This window comes from Exophiala viscosa, assembly GCF_022695815.1.
Source record: "Exophiala viscosa unplaced genomic scaffold EDD37scaffold_11, whole genome shotgun sequence".
NCBI lineage: Eukaryota > Fungi > Ascomycota > Eurotiomycetes > Chaetothyriales > Herpotrichiellaceae > Exophiala > Exophiala viscosa.
Window position 1 is genome coordinate 111,891 of NW_026944363.1, and position 17,863 is coordinate 129,753.

Consider the following 17,863-nt stretch of genomic DNA (forward strand, 5'->3'; position numbering starts at 1 on the left):
TGCTCGAATGAGGTTGCTCGAATGAGGTTGCTCGAATGAGGTTGCTCTGTCTGTTTGCATGGCACTTGAATGCTTCAGACCTGCAATTCAGGGCGACGAAGTCGAAAACTGTGGGCGGCGCACCAGCAACCTTGTCGACTGCAATGTGCAACGTTGAGGCACGACCAAATCGTCATATTCAGAGAAGCCGACATCATACGATAGCCCGGCTGGATTGGATTGCTGTCTGAGTAGTCTCGTAGCAGCCTACGCGCGGTCACGCGGACCATGAACAGAGACGGCACAGTGTACAGAGCACAAAAATGCCACGTCATCAAAGTTGTGGTCAAAAGCGGTGTCTGAAGTGTACAATTGCATTTCCCGCCTGTGTGTGCACTCAAGTCGCTTCGCGACTTCAAATGGAGATGACAGATTTTGCATTCCCGGCTGGATATATCGAGCGCAGTCAGCCTTTTGAATCTTGACTGGGGGATTGTCTTGTTACACTGGCTTCAACGGTCAGACCGTTTCAGAGTCACCAGGAGATTGCCGTTGAATGTTGCGCCACTGACATATCAGCAGACTGAAAGACATTGTTGCACAAAAACAAAGACACGTGGGCTTGTGCAAGCATACGGCGATCGAGACGCCTGTGAGCCATTAGGATTGCTATCTTCGGTAGCTCTTGCCATTTCCAGCGGAGCAGAGCAATTTGTAGGTCTCGGAGATACCTGAGCCGGTGATATTGCAAGTAAGGTGCCGGCTATACAACATCAATTATCGGAGTCATCGGCTGTTTCAATGTCAGCTTCATGAATGTGGGATGTAGTACCAACCGCCCGGAAAGGAAATTCATAACTCAGAGTATGTGCTCTCGGAAGCCGCCCTCTGGACCCGAGGTTGCAATGATATGACCACTGTAGACAGCTGGGAGGTCGACAGGTTTCATTCGTACGACACCGTCTCAAGGCGTTCCTTTGCTTGTACCGCGCTGCAAGATATATCCGATCAAAAGTCAATGCAAAATCTTCGGTCGGCTCGTCGTGTTCGCGAAGATTCGGGGAATAGGATTCAGTACAGAATTTGGAAGGAGACATCTGAAATATGCAGATCTTGTGGTCCATGGAAGGGATTTCTCTGAGGAGCCCTGACAGATCGTCGCAGCAACAACCAGCCAATGAAGTCCCTTTCCCGATCCATGGATAGCAATAGTTCGGCTCAAAACCGGTAAGTTGGAAAGCCCAGAGGTGCACAAATCCCTCAGGAAGGAGTTCATCGCTTGACTTCGCCTATGGCCCATATTCTCCAGAACGAGACGTGGATTTAGGACCCCGAACCAAGTCAACTCAGTGCAGAGTTGCACAAAGCCATGGACGATGGCCAACCGGGACGACTGCCGCAAGCCACCTATCCTACCAGTCCATGCGAGGTAACTTGCTTGTAGTTTCATCGTATCGGTACAACGCACCCGGCGTAGGATCAGATACTTTGTGGTCAGACCTAGCAACCACCCACCAGTATATTGTACTAGTACTTCACCAGGCTCGACACCCGGGTCACATTCTGCTGATCAAGGTTGACAGCAAGTGCCACGACCACCATTGGCACGATAGTGACTGGCTAGCAGGACAAACAAAACACATTCGTAGTTTCCTGCATACACGGTTTCTTCGAGCATAAACCTGATAGCGTACCGTCGGCCCTGTCCATTTTCATGTCGGCCAAGAATGTGATGAGAAGAAAACCTCGACGGCCGTCCCATGCCGCCCCATTGGATCTCTTGTGGCTAGAGGTCAAGCTTTCGATGCTTCACCACTTTTATTGTGCCGCCGAACCGCATCTTGATGTCCCTGAGCATTCGACTGCACCTTGGCCGTTGTAGAAGTGCGGCCGCTTGACGAGCAGACTCGGCACGGAAGCGCCACAACGCCTGTGCCGTTGCATCGACCACATTTGTTACTGCCGCTATTCAAATGTCAGACCGGGTATGTTGAGATGGACTGTATACGCTGCAGCACTGCCCTATTCGCAGCTCGCAGTAGAGTGCCGAGGCGCTTACCGTGGAGGATGGCCAGCACAGCCGCGACAAGTACCCCATGATTTTGGATGAGAACACATGTTGAGAGACAGGTAGGTGATCGGGGCTATCCAAGGCGGTAACTGATAGCTTGAGTTGAACCTTTGATGGCGATTGACGTAGCGTTTGTGACTTGCTGGCGATCAATGTGACTAGCACTTAGCCAGCATAGAGGCGACATTGCCTTTATAAGCAGCCACGTTTGCCATGCATATGACAGATGTCGTCTTGACAAGTCAGCCGTGACATGAAGCTTGTCAGAGACATATCAAATCGCCAGTTCATGCTGTACCACAAAATGTAGAGACAAATTCCAGCTTCATCATCACACCTGCTTACCATGCTCACCAGGGGCTCAAGCGATTGTCCGTGCGACGTTAGGCAGTACCACGGGATTCAAGGCCTCTCTAGCAAGGTATCCCTGTTGGTGTAAGAAGGATTTGTCGAAGTAGCTCTGGACAGAGTGGTCCTGATTGCCAATTCCCAGGTAAAGGTGTACCACATGGGTGCCTTCTTAGAGCAGGGGATCCTAGGATAAGAGGAACCTACCTCTAAAGCGGTGGCGCACGTCACTAGACCAGTCGATCAGGCTGATTGCATCGAACTTCGCTTGAAAGCCACCTGACAAACGCTATGCTCAGATCCCTGCCGCATGACAGGGCTGACATGGAGAACCATAGAATAGGCGATGGGATAGCGAACAACTGGTATCATTTTGGACGTCCATGAGAACGGAAAGCTTTGGTACAAATGACGGTATGAAGAAGACCCGAAATGCGTACACCAGCTCGCCGATCCACGCTGTCTTAGCCGTATCACAAACGGAGTCACTTCCGGTGTGATGTCGATACACATGGCTACATCGCGGAGTGTGGCATTGTTGGAGTGGTGTAGCGTCGTTCAAGCCGCTCCGAGAGCAAAAGGGACGTAACGTCTACCGCCGCAAATCCACATTAGCAGAACCTTGCTGAAACAGAGGTCAGCCTGGTGCGACTGTCAACGTTGTCTTACCGCTGGCATGACTGGATCGAGCTCCATGCAGCAGTTCGGCGCCACTCATCTTCTATCGGCGAGGAACATTGTTGACGTCAACAGTCAGCTGAGCCGCAGCAGGGAAGGATCGCGGTGAGGGTGAAGTGGTGTTGGACCGTCTGTCTTCTTCTTCACAACCTGATGTTCGTGTCACAAGGCTTGGATGACGTTAGCTGATAGGAACCGGCGGGTTCTTCGAACTATTCAGAAAACACAGAGATATCGCTCCTTTGCGTGAGTGCTGTCTGCATGAAAGGGAGATAGAAAGGGATCGGAGAAGGGGGACCTTGCAGAGTGACTGCTGCGGCTTGGATCTATTTTCCAGAAAGTCGTGAAACTTGAGGAGGATAGGGAAGCAAGTGCCATTGAATACACTGCTGCATTCGATCGATCAAGAGTCGTGACTGCTTCAATATTGTACTGCATAGGCTAGGCTAGGCACATTTTGTCCGCCTGCTGGTGTCCATTGCTTGTGCTTGGAACGGGTACGACATCATGTATTGGAAAAACCCTCATCACCAGGGTTTGAAAGCACTCATCTTGTTGGAGACATGCTGAACTTGAAAGACATGGTGAACACCAAATGCAACGCGTTGGTTTGTCAGGAAAGATTGATGATGGAAGAAGAACAACAACAAAAAGATAGGTAGACATGGGTTTTGGCGCGCCGAGGAGTGGCACGTGATTGTACATTTAACCGAGGCAGTTGAGGCTGGCTGCCGGTCAGCATGCTGGATTTATATCCTGTCAAAGTCTAGACCAGTAATGTGAGGGTTCGAGATTAGTTTCTCTCTTTAATTGTGACTTTTCTTCTACGAGACCTACGTTGACAGGTACTATCGGGCCCTGATACAGATCAGAGCAATACACTGCACAGTCCTGGGCGCGTCCTGATCTGCGACCATCTGTTCAGACCATGTCTCCTCCTGGGTTCTCTAATTTCAAATTCTTCAATGTGACAGTCCCAAGTCAACATGTGGTTCATGTGGAAATCAATCGGCCGGAGAAAATGAATGCATTTTATGGCCCTATGTGGTTTGAGTTGAAGGCAATCTTTGAACAGGTTTCTGTGGATCCAGAAGTCCGATGTGTATTGCTATCTGGGGCAGGGGATCGTGCATTTACTGCAGGTAAGCCATACGGAATGATACTGCAAGATGATTGATTAACCGGAGTCTTGTGACTGTCAGGCCTAGATGTAGCGGAAGCCTCGAAACCCGACAACCCTTTGACAAGCCCAGGAGCCATCGACCCATCCCGCAAGGCTACGATTCTACGGAGACATATACTCGAGCTGCAAGACGTCGTGAGCAGTCTGGCTCGATGTGAGAAGCCCATCATAGCACTAATGCATGGCTACACGTTTGGACTAGGCATCGATCTGTCATCGGCATGCGATATCCGGTTCTGTCTTGCCGACACCAAATTCTGCGTCAAAGAAGTAGACATTGGATTGGCCGCGGATGTAGGAACCTTGAGTCGACTGCCCAAAGTGGTGGGTGGAGTGACTAGTTGGGTCAAAGAAATATGCCTTAGCGCCCGAGTATTCTCAGCCGAAGAAGCGAAACAAAACAACTTTGTTAGCCGGGTCATCAGTGGCGGCAAGGCTGAGCTGCTCAAGGAAGGGCTGAGTTTCGCACAGTATATTGCAGGCAAGAGTCCTGTGGCTGTACAGGGGACCAAGGCCATCTTAGACGCGGCATGGGGGAGAACTGTGGAGGACAATCTCAACTACACGGCGGTTTGGAATGCGGGCATGTTGCAGAGCACGGATGTCCAAAGAGCCATGTTGAGTGGACTGCGAAAGAAAACACCGACGTTTGAAAAGCTGTGATGTGAGGCGTCGGATGGTTACAGGATGATGTCGATGACGGGCGGGAGATCAATCAGATGTGGCGTTGCGCTATTTTTCACTTGATAGAAGTCAAAAACCCAAAACAGGACGCTTGAGGAGGCAGCATGATGACATTATTGCATTATTGTCAATTGATTTGGGGGGGAAGACGGGGGTTAACTTATTTGAAGCAAGCGAGGCTCGAGGCTCGGATGTGTTTTCGACCAAGGCATGCCTTCTGTGGTAGGTAGAGATTGAAACATGATTCGATAATCAGGGCACTGAGGGCAGCCTTACCTGTCACAAATGCATTGCATTGTTTCTGTTTCTCTGACGACCATTATTCGACAAGGCATGACACCCGGATCCGGATCTCCCGGCAGCCGCGCGCTTCACGTGACTGGATCTGCAGCAGCTTGACAGCGTCTGAAGAGCTGCAGCTTCGGGTTGAGGTAAGCAAGGTTGCCTGGGAAGGAGGGCTGCAAGGAAATAGGTATTTCTTTGGTACAGAGGTAATGGAGCTGTGTCTATGATGCCAAACATGAAGCAATCTGTGAGTACTTGCCACAGTGACACCATTATTATTTGTTGCCGTTGAAAATCCACTCTTCTGTAATTTGATTGCCATGATCTGAGCTGAGCAGTGTTGTTGTTGTGACTTTTTGTGCCTGGCAGCTCCTCGTACCGGCTGCAGCAGGTGACCCTAGTGACCCTCTCCTGCCCGGAAAGGCCTAAAGAAAAACCCAAACCCACCCAACGCCCCCAGTGACGTCGCTTGTGCCGCCGCGTCACAGCAGGAAATCTTGCAGCTCTTTTCATCTTTTCGAAGCTCCAAATTGGAAAACCAGAGACCTCCATCGTCATCATTCCACTTTCTTCCGCCTAGGCACCTCCACACAGCACAGCTAGTGATACATTGCTACTACCTAGACGCCTCTTCTGCTACTACCTCCTCTTCTCCTCTATTCTTGAACCGTCTACGCCAACCTTCTGCGCCAGCTTAACAACAGCTTCCCAAGTTCCTTCCTATCTACGTCGCATCCCTTTCCGCAGCTTCTAGTCGCCCTTTCCTCAATCTCAACCCAACAACAACAACACCAACCGCCAAAATGGTTGCCAGACCCGTTAACCTCATCCTTCGGGGATTGCAGGTACGTTTTTCCAGGTCAACCATGCTCTCATGCAACCTCTAATATCTCTACAGTTCTTCTTCATCCTCGTCATCATGGCCCTCATTGGCAATGTCATTGCCATGGCCTTCGCCGGCAACCCATCCCTGGTCAACTACGACATGTTCGTAGCAGCATTTTCCATGCTATCGCTCTTCTACCTATTTGCGGCTGCATGGAGCGATTCCTTCGTTGGACACCCGATCATCCCGATTGTCCTCGATGCTCTCAACGTCCTTTTCCTCTTCTGCGCCGCCGTTGCCACGGCTGCCGAGCTTGGCGTGCACTCCTGCAGCAACAGCGTACGTTCCTCGCTTCTCTCATCCTGCACATGATTATGCTAACACAAACAACAGAACTACACCAAGTCCAACAAACTCACCAATGGCGCCAACGACAGGTCCGGTCGATGCCACGAGCTGCAAGCTGCCTGCGCCTTCTTCTGGTTCGCTTGGGCCGCGTGGACCGCCAGCTTCGTCTTCTCGCTGCTTGGCGCTGGCAGCAGTGGTGTCAACATGAGAATGGGCAGACGTGGCCCTGCCATGTCCCAGGTGTAAAAAGCCAAACAGCAAGCTAGCGGACAGAATCTCAGCAGTTGCAAAGCTGGCTGGTTTCCTAAAAATCAAACAAATACCCGGCGCTTAGGATCTTTCTATGTCGGCCCAGGGCTCTCTGCAGTAGAGAGCATTTGTTTATCTGCATTTGCATTTCGGCTGTGCCGTTCTGCGCAGAGGTTGACTGCAACCAATATACCCTCAAAATACCGACAACAAAACAAAAACAATGTGTTATGAAGTGGGAGAATCTTTTATTTGCTGCGGCGACCCTCAGAGTTGCCTAATATTAATGTGTATGATAACGTGGGTCGAGTTTGAATGTGCTTGTTGGAAACTGCCTATATCATAGGAGTATCAAACCACACAATAATTTACATTTCCTTTTCCCTCTCCACCTAGTAAAAATAGTGTGACTATGCGAGGAGCGGTAGAAGAGCGGCTTTCAACATCCTACCCCATCCTAGGACGCTGATCTACTTGCTTTGCCAAATCAAACCCAGTATATTTGCGTGATTAGAAATGGATTGCCTGGCTGTACGTGCTCATGGCAGCCTCCTTGAACGCCTCCGCCAACGTAGGATGAGCATGGCACGTCCGGGCAACGTCCTCACTCGACGCACCATACTCCAGCGCCAGAGTAGCTTCGGCAATCATCTCACCGGCATTGGCACCGATGATGTGCACACCCAAGATGCGATCCGTCTCAGCATCAGCCAAAAACTTCACCATACCGTCGGTCTCGAGGTTGGTCTTGGCCCTCGAGTTGGCGGTAAAAGGGAACGTGCCGACACGGTACTTGACGCCAGCGTCCTTGAGTTCAGATTCGTTCTGGCCCACCCACGCGACTTCCGGGTGCGTGTACATGACCGACGGGATGGCGGCGTAGTTGACGTGCCCGTAGCCCTTCTTGATCCATTCCACCGCAGCGACACCCTCCTCTTCAGCCTTGTGCGCCAGCATGGGACCGAACGTGCAGTCGCCAATGACGCGGATGTGTGGGATCTTGGTGCGGTACTCCTGGTCAATGACCAGGCGCTTGCGCTCGTCGAGTTCGATGCCAATGTTCTCAATGCCCAGGCCGTCGGTGTAGGGTCTGCGGCCGATGGCCACGAGCACGACCTCGGCTTCTAGCGTCTCGTTCTTGCCGCCCTTTGCGGCCTCGACCTCGAGCTTGACAATGTCGCCGCTCGCGTCGCCCTTCATGACCTTCGTGTTTGTCTTAAATTTGATGCCTTGCTTGGCCAGGATCTTTTGAGACTGCTTTGCGATCTCGTTGTCCATGCCTGGTCCGCCGATTTGCCCGAGGAATTCGACGACAGTCACTTGCGATCCGAGTCGTGACCATACTGATGCCTGTTTCAACGATCAGATATGCACGCGACGGGAAAAAATACTGGAACTCACCATTTCCAAACCAATGATACCGCCACCAATGACGACCATACGCTTGGGGACCTCAGTCAGGGCAATTGCGCCAGTGCTTGTGATGACCTTCTTCTCGTCGATCTCGAGACCGGGGAATGGTGTCGATTCACTGCCGGTGGCAATGACAATGTTCTTGCCCTTGATTTCCGTTTCGCCTCCGTCGATCAGGTTGACTGCGATGGTATGTTCATCTTTAAACGATCCCGTGCCCTTGATGTAGTCGACCTTGTTTTTCTTGAACAAAAACTCGACGCCTTTCGTCAACCCAGCTACCGATTCGTCCTTTGCCTTCATCATCTGTGTCAGGTTGAGTTTGACTTCGCCAACATCAATGCCACGCTTTTTCGTGTCGTGTAATATTTGGTGGTAGAGATGTGAGTTGTTGAGTAGTGATTTGGAAGGTATGCAGCCGACGTTCAGACATGTGCCTCCGAGCATGCCTCTCTTCTCGATACAAGCGGTCTAGTAGCCGATCAGCATGTAGCCCTGGTTCAACTTGATCTCAATGCTTACCTTGAGACCCTCTTGTCCAGCTTTAATCGCCCCAACGTAGCCTGCGACACCGCCACCGATGAAGACCACATCGTAATCGGAAGCTTCTGATGCGTAGCCTCTCCTCCGCTGCTGGCTCGGTGACACTATCTGGAAGCTAGGGGCTGTTCGGAGGTTCGCAGGGCCATACTGGGGAGCTTTCGTGGAGAGAAGCGACCGACTCGTCCGGGGTACTAACGTCTTGAGCATGGTGTAGAGTGGATCAACGGGACAGGAGGTATAGATTGGCAAGGAAAAGCGACCGATAGTCGCTAACAAGAAGCAAACAGCGAAGAAGACGTGCTGGAGGCGAATACGCTGAGAAATTGTAGTCACAACTCTTTCGAGCACCGAGCTGCCCCCGGGACAACTTGCTACGGAGTTCCTGGCTCATCACGTGCATCGGGATAACTCCCAAAAGGCCTCAACTCGGCTATTAACGGTTCGCTTCCAACATCCTCTTAAACGTCGTCACCAACACCACCCAGTGACCTACTCGCATTTTGTCATCCACACTTAATCTAATCACAAGGCTTGGCTTCTCCGAAACCGCAAGCCTTCTCTCGATCAGTAGTGGCTTCTTGGACGCTGCCGACCATGTCTAAGCAGTCTGATCCCCCAGCCAAGGAGCCAAGTCACAAGTCAATCCCATACGAGATTCGCGATACTCGTCTTCAGCCGTCTCCAAGACACGGATTGATCCATGTACCAAGCTCGTATTCAGATAGCAAATCAGTTCCATTGATCATCGCGCTCCATGGGAAAGGTCAACCGCCAAAAGAGTTCGAGTATCACACCCAGCTCTCAAATGAAGAGACCAACCAAGACGCAATAGTGGTCTACCCAGAAGGCATAAAGGTATGATAGTCCATGGCTACCATGTGCATCTGTTGAGCTTTGCAGCTTCAATGGACGGGCGACCCAGAAGCACCACCACGAAGCAAGATTGATGACATCTCCTTCATCAATATCCTCATCGAGCATGTATCCAAGACGCATGCCATTGACTCAACACAAGTCTATGTCATTGGTTTCTCGAACGGTGGTGGCTTATCTGGACTGCTAGCTGGCGATCCATCCGCTTCAGCCAAGATTGCGGCGTTTGCAGTATCTTCCGGCGCATTTTATATGGACGAGGCACTGAAAGAGCCCTTGTTCAGTAATCCTAAACCGGCAAGAATTCCTGTACCGTTCCTCGAAATGCACGGCGACTCTGATCCTGTCGAACATTATGATGGCAAGGATACGCCTGACGGTCCAAGCTATAACGTTCGCGAGTACATTGAGCGTTGGGCAAAGCTGAACAATTGCAGTGATGAGCCGCAAGTGGAGCACCTGTTCGATGGCAAAGTCGAAAAGCTATCGTGGAGCTCAGACAAGATGGAGAATGTCGTCCAACACTATAAGATCCAAGGCTTCGGCCATGGCTGGCCGACAACTTACCCGCTGAACAATGACGAGCAGAGACATGGTCCGACATATTTCAATGCAACGCCGATAGTGTTGGATTTCCTGAAGAGGTTTCGACAACACGACCGATCTTGAAAGCAACATCGAGCTCGGCAATGTTTATAAATCATCGCTGATAGACATCTCACTGACAATGCCATTCGCAGCCCGTTTCAGGGATCTGTCGCCTTTGCACCTGAAAAGGTGCTTGTGTCACTGTGATGGGAATGAAGAGCGGACAAAGGCAGTCTCTCCTTCAAGACGCTGTGATGGCCCTAACAGGGTGCGGCGGGATGAATTCAAGATCAATCTACCGCAGACATTGCCGCACCTGGGGAATACGCGGCACGATATTCACTCCAACACCGCCTGCCCTTGAATCCGTGACGGGAAAGACTGAGGTTCAAACTGTACTTCCTCTACAGCAGCCTCAAGGTGTAGCCTCTTCTGTCGGACAAACACCGAGTGTAACAAACTTCGCCACATTCAGCGCAGACAATCTCAGGTCATTCGCGTGTCTTACGCCTGGGGCAACAAAGTCTCCCAAGATATGACGAACCGAAGAGTCAGATTCGCGCTTCCCGAGCTCACCATCCGCTACCATGATTCTCTCACCGATCTCGGTCACGAGGAAGTCTTTATTCCAACCGGCTTTGCGCAATTCCTGAGCAAACTCACCGACATCTCCGCTCAAATCTCGGACAAGATCAAGGGAGTCAAAACCCCACCCACAAAAGATCAAGGATTCACTCTCGCCGATGGTTCCTGGTGGTATCGCGTTGTCCGTGATACAGAGAACATCGACGCCAATGGACTGACCACAACGGTCATAGTCAGAGAATGGCACGTTCTGAAATCGGGCCAGGACTTTGACTATATGTGTCTGGAGGCCAGAAACGATCGTGTCGTGATTGAGATTGAACATGTAAATTCCCAACGTCTCCAATGTCCGATCTCCTTGCGAAGGGCATGCTAATTCTGCTCTAGGCTCAGCAACGCGCTCGCGATTCTGCGCCGCAGAGGGCCGAAGAACTCAAGGCTGCGATGAAGAAGGTCGAAGAGCGCAAGGTGACGACGGTGGAGAAGAAGGTCGACGAACACAAATTGAGAGTGGAGAAGGTCAGAAAACCAAAGACGATGGTAAAGAAGAAGATCGAAGAGCCCAAGGCGGTGGTGGAAAAGAAGGTCGCAGAACCCAAGGTGATGGACCAGAAGAGAAAAAAAGAAGCACCAGTTGACCCATCTCCTTGGGCCATTTGGGAGCAATGGATCTATCCGCCCATTATTGTAGATGGCTCTGGAAAACGTCGCTGGAGCCGCCAGATCTGCCACACCAAAGAATCTGATGAGTCCGACTAGGCTGATGAGTGAGGAGTGCTGACGATGCTGGAATTCTGGTGTTGGATTGGTTGATTGGAAGACATTGTGTATGAGTTGTAAAAGCGAGAATTCATGATCATGTTCGACACTGCTTGTCGTCAGGTACTGTCCATTCATTACTTCCCTCCCTGATACCTCCTCGTTCAGATGTCCTCTGGATTAATAGTGTCTCAATTCCCTCTCTTCTCAACCATCCTGACGGCCCTACTCCCAGGGCACCCTCCCGTCATACAACGCCGTCAAATCCTGTTTGCCCTCAAAGAAAACGACCGCTTCCACCTCTGCCCTGACACTCAGAGATAAGCGTTGAAGCACCTCCAGTCTAAACACCTCACCCTCCCACCCTCGGACCGCCCTTTTCCGGCTCAACAGCTCCCCCACACCATACAGATCTTTCTCCCATGCACCGTAACCTCGTAATCGATCCCCAACCTCGATCTCAGCCATTTTTACCGCGTCGAATGACGGGTTGATTCCCACGTAGTGCGTTTCTCTGTTCTCGCCCCACCGCATAGCCGGGAGATGTAGATTCAGAGACCTCGAGCGCTTGAATTCATGCGATATGATCGTCAACTTCGATGGGAACACCACGTCCACTTTTGGCCCCATTGCCGCTGACACATGTCCAGGATCGTCACCGCCCTCCGTAGATAGGCGGCGCTGGTACTCCGCCACGGACAAAGGAAATTGAATCAGTGAGCATAGTACATTCTGATACGAGTCCGTGGCGAAGCGGTCGACGAACATTCGTTGACGGAGGCTGGGCGGCGACGTCTCAAGGCCGAACAGGTTCCTTTCGAGTGCGACGTTCTGTGATGCTCACGATGGTCAGTCCGGATTGTGCTTTTTCCTTGCGCTACCTCAACTCAGAGGCGAGGCCATCCCCCCGAGCGAGGGACCATGAATGGACAACAGAGACATACCAAGTACCCCTCCCCCTCAGTCTTCTCCGTACGATCCCTCTTCGTCGCACCACCGCTAAACACCAAAAGCGCATTCTCGTCCTTCGCCAACTCTTTGACTCCAGCCTCGACGTGCGCAATGTACGTGTCCGTTTCACCTTTCTGGAACGGCTCAATCAACCAATCTGATTCATTGAAGCTGTCTGGCCCAATGTAAATAGCGTGGCAGCATACGATGATCAGATGTGTCGGGAGCGGCATCTTGGTGATAACCTTGTAAGTAACCACCTGTAGACTTGAAAAGTACCAGGTATATTACCATCTAAGCAGAAACCAAGTCATAGCGCGAATAGAGCACGTAACCGGAAAGCTAAATGCAGGCAAGGAAGGAAGATAGTGCAATTGCAATCACCCGAAACGTACTGAAGGAAGTCATTATTCAGCTGTACCTTGCAGCTTTGTACTAAATAAATATTCGATATATCTATCTTGGCGAGGCTGTCGAGTACAACATGAAAAGCCGAATAATTCGAATATTGTTGGATTGCGAAATCATGCTAATGTCACGACATTAAGATAGTAGCAGAGTCCGAAAACATCTTCCCGAGATTGGATACGGATCAGATATAGTTGATGTAAGAGTAGAAGCAGGTGGTATCCTTTTAATCCACGACACTAGAAATTGCCTCCAGTTGTCGAGCGCATTAGGACTATCATAGTAAGGTAGGCACTGACTTCATGCCAAATCTGCATCGCAAGCAACCTTTTCGAAACCCACGAAATACCCTGTCTTAGTGATCATGTGGAACACCATTGTCACCACGAGATTCGCCTTTGCATGCCTGCTCGCTGCGTTGTACTTGAAGAATGAAACATGAAGGGAGGAGAGTCACCGGTAGACTCGTCTGATGGACTGATGACGCCATCCTTTGCGTCGTAATTGTACATTGTGAGCTGCTGAGCACAAAGCGAAACATGCTTTGTATCCTGAGCTCAAGCATCTTCGTTGCCGTGGCGATATGTGCAAGCATCACCTTTAAGACACTTGCCCTGTTCCCAAAAAGAGCATACCTGAGTTTTGTAATTGTATGGTTTGGATTGGTCGCCCTTTTTCTTCTTGAATCCTCCTTTTCGACCATGATCAGGATCATAGTCGTTCGAATCTGTTCGACCATGTTTGCGTGACGTATCGTCCAAGGAACCGGGATAGGGGTTGGGATCACCACCTGCGCCGAGAGGAAGTGCCGCAGGGGTCTGTTGGGGCTGTTGCATCGATGCCAACAGGGCGCTGAGGTCCGGTGCTACAGCGGGAGCCTGTGAGAAAGCTGGATACTGTGGCTGTTGACTCTGACCTTGCAGTTGTTGAGTAACCTGTTGCACAGATTGAAGCAAGGCCGAAAAGTCCACATTCGAGCCAGGCGCAGGCTGTTGAGGGGCTGGCTGGTTCTGCTGACCCAAAGCACTCAACACTCGCTGCAGATCAGCTGAGATGGGACCGGTTGGTTGCTGAGGTGCTTGTCCAGAGGACATGGCTTGAATCTGTGCTGCAAGGTCCATTGCTGGAGGCATGATGTTGGTGATTGGTTTCGTGATGGTCTGTCGTGCCAAAATCTCCTTTTCGCGTTGACGAGTTTTCTCCGTTGGCTCACCAAAAGCAGTTGCAGGCTCTGCTGGTTCAAAATCATCATCCTCGTTATCATCTGGCTCCTTCGGACTTGGGGGACGATCTGCCTTCGACGTATACGTGGCCATGACTGTCTCTTGCTCACGTTTATCCTGTGCTTCACTGCCAGGACTTTCAGGTTTCATTAAACCTCCGAATTTGAGTGAATTTCCTTCAACGAGAGGAGACTCTTCCCTAAGTGCACTAAAGTCCACTTCCGAAGGTGCGGTATATGATTCAATCTCCTCAAATGAATCTTCGTCCTCATCGTCATCCTCGAACTCGGCCTGATCTTTGTGAAGTTTGAGTGCTTCACCTTCACGGCCAGTGTCGCCAGCATCACGTCTTAGGCTGTCACCATCACCTATCTCCTCATCAGGGTCATGAGTGAAGATACGGGTTTCCACCAGTTCTGCATCGGTTTTCCATGTCACTCGAAGTCTTCTACGTGCTTCCTTCCGCAAGCGCTTTTCTCTTTCTTCCTCGGTCTCATTCGGAACCTCTACCTCTTTCTTCGGCTCTTTCTCTGGCTTCTTCTCCATATCAGCAAGTAGGCCAAGGAAGGACGATGTAGCGTTGGATTTGGGAGCAGTGGTCGAGCCAGAGTTCCGTGGTGGTGATTCTTTGCGAGCATTTTCCTTTTTGACCGATGGGGCAGTGGTGACCGGGACAGGAGAAGATGCCGCGGCCGTGGGAACCTTTTCCTTCGGCACTGCAGCAGCCCGCGCTGCGAGGGAGGTCCCAGGCTTCTTCGAAGCCGACATTAGCGACGAGAAAACCGACTGTTTCGGAGGTGCTGCTACCGCAACTTTTGTCTTTGCTGGTGCACCTGCCCCTATAGTTTGACCGACAGGCTTTTCTCCTGCTTTGGCAGCCTGTGCGGCTTCCAATGCCTTTCTACGTTCGGCATTCTGCAATGCCAGGGGCTTAGATGATTGAATCACTTTCGAAACCTTCTTCGGCACCGACTGAGATGCCGAATCACCTTCCCTTGGCCTCTTCATACCGGTGACAACTTCTTTTCGCACTCCATCCGCCGGACTGCCTGCAGAATTGGGTGATGCTGGGTTGGCCGAACTCGCCTTTTTCTTCGCAGAAGCAGCAACAGCATTGTCCAAGACGGTTTGGGCCAAAGTCTTGATTTCGGTAGTTGCCTTCTTCGTAAGACGTTGTAATATTTTCGACAGCTTTGTTAATTCGAGCATCTCGCTGTCGAGTGTTTCGAATTTGACAACGAACTGGCTAGAGTTAGCGTCTGGCGTGCACAGGACTGGACTCATCGCACCTTGAGTATGGCGCTGACAAGAGCACTATCATAGTCTGTCGCGTTGACTCTGTCGAGCATGAAGGAGTTCAGAGCAGCCATTGTGAACTGATTTTCACCTAGTCTGAAGAAATTATTAGTACAATTATGAACAGCATCATGGCACAAGGCAAGCGTTATCAAGTTGGTGCGAGACGGCGCCAATTCACGAAGACAGGGGATTTGTAGACTATCTATGGAAGTGTAGCTATCAACAAGACCAACATGGGTTTGCGTTGTAGGCCGAGAGATTCCCTTCGCGATTGAGAAGCAAGGCCAAAAGCCTCTCTCCTTACGCGGCACAGCTTTTATCGAGTGATGCACATCCACGGAATGGCCACTTTCCAAAGTAAATCCATACTGGAGTACGATAGGCAGGGGTCGGACGGTGAGAGCAGAAGGGGTTTGTGGGACAACATACCTTTTGACGATAGAAGGATGCCCGTAAAGCAGTGATCGAGCCATGACGCTTTCCGTGACTTGACGGTAACGCGCAACTTCATCCTTGAGCGCCACAGCGTCCCCGGCTGTGGGCGAGTTTGGCAACTCGGCCTTTCTCAGGACATCATTCTTGGCTTTCCAGGCGTCTCTCAAAGCTCGCACAGTGTCGGCAAAGCCAACAACGCCACTTCGAATCTTCTCTGGAGAGGCAGGTTTATTACGCGGCGACCATACTGCTTGCACGGCATTATAAAGTGCCTTTCCACGCTCATCAGTTGGTGCAGACACAGTTAGCAAGGCTGGGGTCATCTCCGGGGGCTCTTCCTCTTGGATCGACAGCTCATCATCAGAATCCGACTGGGAACCTGGTTGCCCGTCGGCCTTGAGCTTCCCCTGGCCCTTCGTTTTCCTGGGCGCATGAGGATCTTTCGGCTTCTGCGTCTTCTCAGGCTTCGGGACGACCACGGAACCCACTCTTGAAGCGGGATACGAAGGTGCTGGACCCACAGGCTGCACAGGTTGTGCACCTTGCAGAGACCTTGGATCCACAGTCGACCCTTGCTTGAAGTAGTTTTGTGCCAGATATGCCTGATGAGGCCGAAAACTGGCGCCGTTGTTGTTTGTGTTGACCATGCGATTTGCTGTCAGCATGGTAGGGTCAACGTAGGTGCTCGACGATTGATGGGCCTGGTCCTGAAACCCTGCATAATGCATGATATCGGCGTTCTACTAGAGTATTAGAGCATAGACATAGAAAGAGCACAATAGAACATACCTGCATCTGTGACAGCTGTGACGGGCGGGGTCCGATATTAACGTATGGTGAGGGTTGTTGCTGTCTTGCTGGATAATTCGCAGTAGGGGTAGGAGTTTGTCTTGGAGGGAGGTCCATTTGCTGGGAGCTGTAATTCTGGTTGTTGTAGGTCATCGGAGGTTGATAGCCGTAACCGCCATCGAACGGTGCTGGTGACGCAGACGATGGGGAGAAGAATCGAGGATCGTAAGTAGATTGAGAGATTTGTCGCGTATCGTAAAGAGGCTGGGTATATTGACTGTGGGAGAAATTTGGCTGAGCAGCATTGTACTGAGGCAGCGGGCTGTGCGACTGCCTGGAGACATTCTGATTGAAGTTCTGGGAAACGGGTTGAGGCTGTTGAGCGAAGCCATGCCCAAGAGTGGTGTTCTCAAAGAGAGCGGGGTCGAAGTATTGACTGTAATCTTCGCCATTTGAAAGGGGATCAGATCCGGCATATGACTCAATGCCATCGAGGAAACTGTAGGACGGATTTGGAGTATGTTGCGTGCCATTCACGGATTGGTCTGCAGAAGAGTCCATTATGGTTGTATTAAAAGAGGTGAATTTGACCAAGTGTATGCAGGCGTCACGTGAGTTGATCCAGCACGTGACGAGACCTTTTTAACCGAGGAAAAAGATCGCTGTTTCTCTTGGGGGGCGGGCTTTAGGCGTCCGAGTCCGAAAGGTTGCCACTCACAGGCCGGAACACGCCTGCAACTCAAGAGGACAGAACAAGGCGCATGCCAACCTGGTTGCAAGGTTTGATAAGGTAGTCTCTGACTCGTAGTAACAATTATGCCGTTCGCAATGCCAAACTTAGATTAAAAGGTCGTGTAATCAAGTTCTTTTTGAGAAAAAACGGCTGATGTTGTATCTTTGGGGCCACTGTATCGCTCACGCGCCCCTCGATTCTCCTTATTTCGAGCCAAACAATGCCAGGCCCAAACAATCTCTCTAAGATCGACACCAGATTCTGAGGGCAACAGCACTTAGATGCAGCCTTTAAGAAGAACCGCAGTTGACCTCTTTGGCGGATCAAATCTTAGATGACGAGCAGCAAACGCGCCTCAGTCACAGTCACGTCCACCTCAACACCCCGACACCAGCCATGCGTGAAGCGAGAATGAAAAACCATCCAAGGCAACCTATTACAGACCACTGCCAGGACGTGCGGTAGAAAAGAACGATTTACACGGATTGAGAGAAGGATTGATGAGATATGAAGGGCGTGATTTGGTTTGGTGATGGAGAGGATGAGAAGAAAAACGACGGGCGAGAAAGTCGAAGTTCGAAGTGAAATTAAGACCGGGAACGAGCTAGTCCGG

General features: G+C 51.0%; 7 protein-coding genes across 7 annotated transcripts; 4 read left to right on the top strand and 3 right to left on the bottom strand.

Moving 5' to 3' along the window:
- Positions 1–3,823: 3,823 nt before the first annotated feature.
- On the top strand, positions 3,824–5,072 carry EDD37DRAFT_132764 (ClpP/crotonase-like domain-containing protein). The gene is made up of 2 exons (XM_062809446.1): positions 3,824–4,218; positions 4,279–5,072. Exons 1-2 carry the CDS (start codon positions 4,005–4,007, stop codon positions 4,920–4,922), a joined length of 858 nt encoding a protein of 285 aa, XP_062666669.1. The 5' UTR covers positions 3,824–4,004; the 3' UTR covers positions 4,923–5,072.
- Positions 5,073–6,031: 959 nt separating this feature from the next.
- On the top strand, positions 6,032–6,648 carry EDD37DRAFT_612247 (marvel domain-containing protein; the record flags this gene model as incomplete). The annotated part of the gene is made up of 3 exons (XM_062815345.1): positions 6,032–6,073; positions 6,127–6,393; positions 6,448–6,648. The coding sequence occupies 3 exons, from the start codon at positions 6,032–6,034 to the stop codon at positions 6,646–6,648; spliced, it is 510 nt and encodes a 169-aa protein (XP_062666670.1).
- A 16-nt stretch (positions 6,649–6,664) lies between these two features.
- On the bottom strand, positions 6,665–9,020 carry EDD37DRAFT_132786 (dihydrolipoyl dehydrogenase). Its single transcript, XM_062809447.1, has 3 exons — positions 8,587–9,020; positions 8,053–8,535; positions 6,665–8,001 (listed from the first exon to the last, which is right to left on the bottom strand). Exons 1-3 carry the CDS (start codon positions 8,812–8,814, stop codon positions 7,162–7,164), a joined length of 1,551 nt encoding a protein of 516 aa, XP_062666671.1. The 5' UTR covers positions 8,815–9,020; the 3' UTR covers positions 6,665–7,161.
- A 50-nt stretch (positions 9,021–9,070) lies between these two features.
- Positions 9,071–10,376, top strand: EDD37DRAFT_132821 (Alpha/Beta hydrolase protein). The gene is made up of 2 exons (XM_062809450.1): positions 9,071–9,462; positions 9,508–10,376. The coding sequence occupies exons 1-2, from the start codon at positions 9,202–9,204 to the stop codon at positions 10,147–10,149; spliced, it is 903 nt and encodes a 300-aa protein (XP_062666672.1). The 5' UTR covers positions 9,071–9,201; the 3' UTR covers positions 10,150–10,376.
- EDD37DRAFT_132804 (uncharacterized protein) lies at positions 10,317–11,771 on the top strand. The gene is made up of 2 exons (XM_062809448.1): positions 10,317–10,978; positions 11,041–11,771. The coding sequence occupies exons 1-2, from the start codon at positions 10,604–10,606 to the stop codon at positions 11,410–11,412; spliced, it is 747 nt and encodes a 248-aa protein (XP_062666673.1). The 5' UTR covers positions 10,317–10,603; the 3' UTR covers positions 11,413–11,771.
- Positions 11,308–12,784, bottom strand: EDD37DRAFT_132812 (uncharacterized protein). The gene is made up of 2 exons (XM_062809449.1): positions 12,357–12,784; positions 11,308–12,243 (listed from the first exon to the last, which is right to left on the bottom strand). Exons 1-2 carry the CDS (start codon positions 12,594–12,596, stop codon positions 11,638–11,640), a joined length of 846 nt encoding a protein of 281 aa, XP_062666674.1. The 5' UTR covers positions 12,597–12,784; the 3' UTR covers positions 11,308–11,637.
- A 70-nt stretch (positions 12,785–12,854) lies between these two features.
- On the bottom strand, positions 12,855–17,487 carry EDD37DRAFT_133025 (uncharacterized protein). Its single transcript, XM_062809453.1, has 4 exons — positions 16,518–17,487; positions 15,723–16,468; positions 15,284–15,386; positions 12,855–15,236 (listed from the first exon to the last, which is right to left on the bottom strand). Exons 1-4 carry the CDS (start codon positions 17,076–17,078, stop codon positions 13,329–13,331), a joined length of 3,318 nt encoding a protein of 1,105 aa, XP_062666675.1. The 5' UTR covers positions 17,079–17,487; the 3' UTR covers positions 12,855–13,328.
- Between the last annotated feature and the right edge of the window lie 376 nt (positions 17,488–17,863).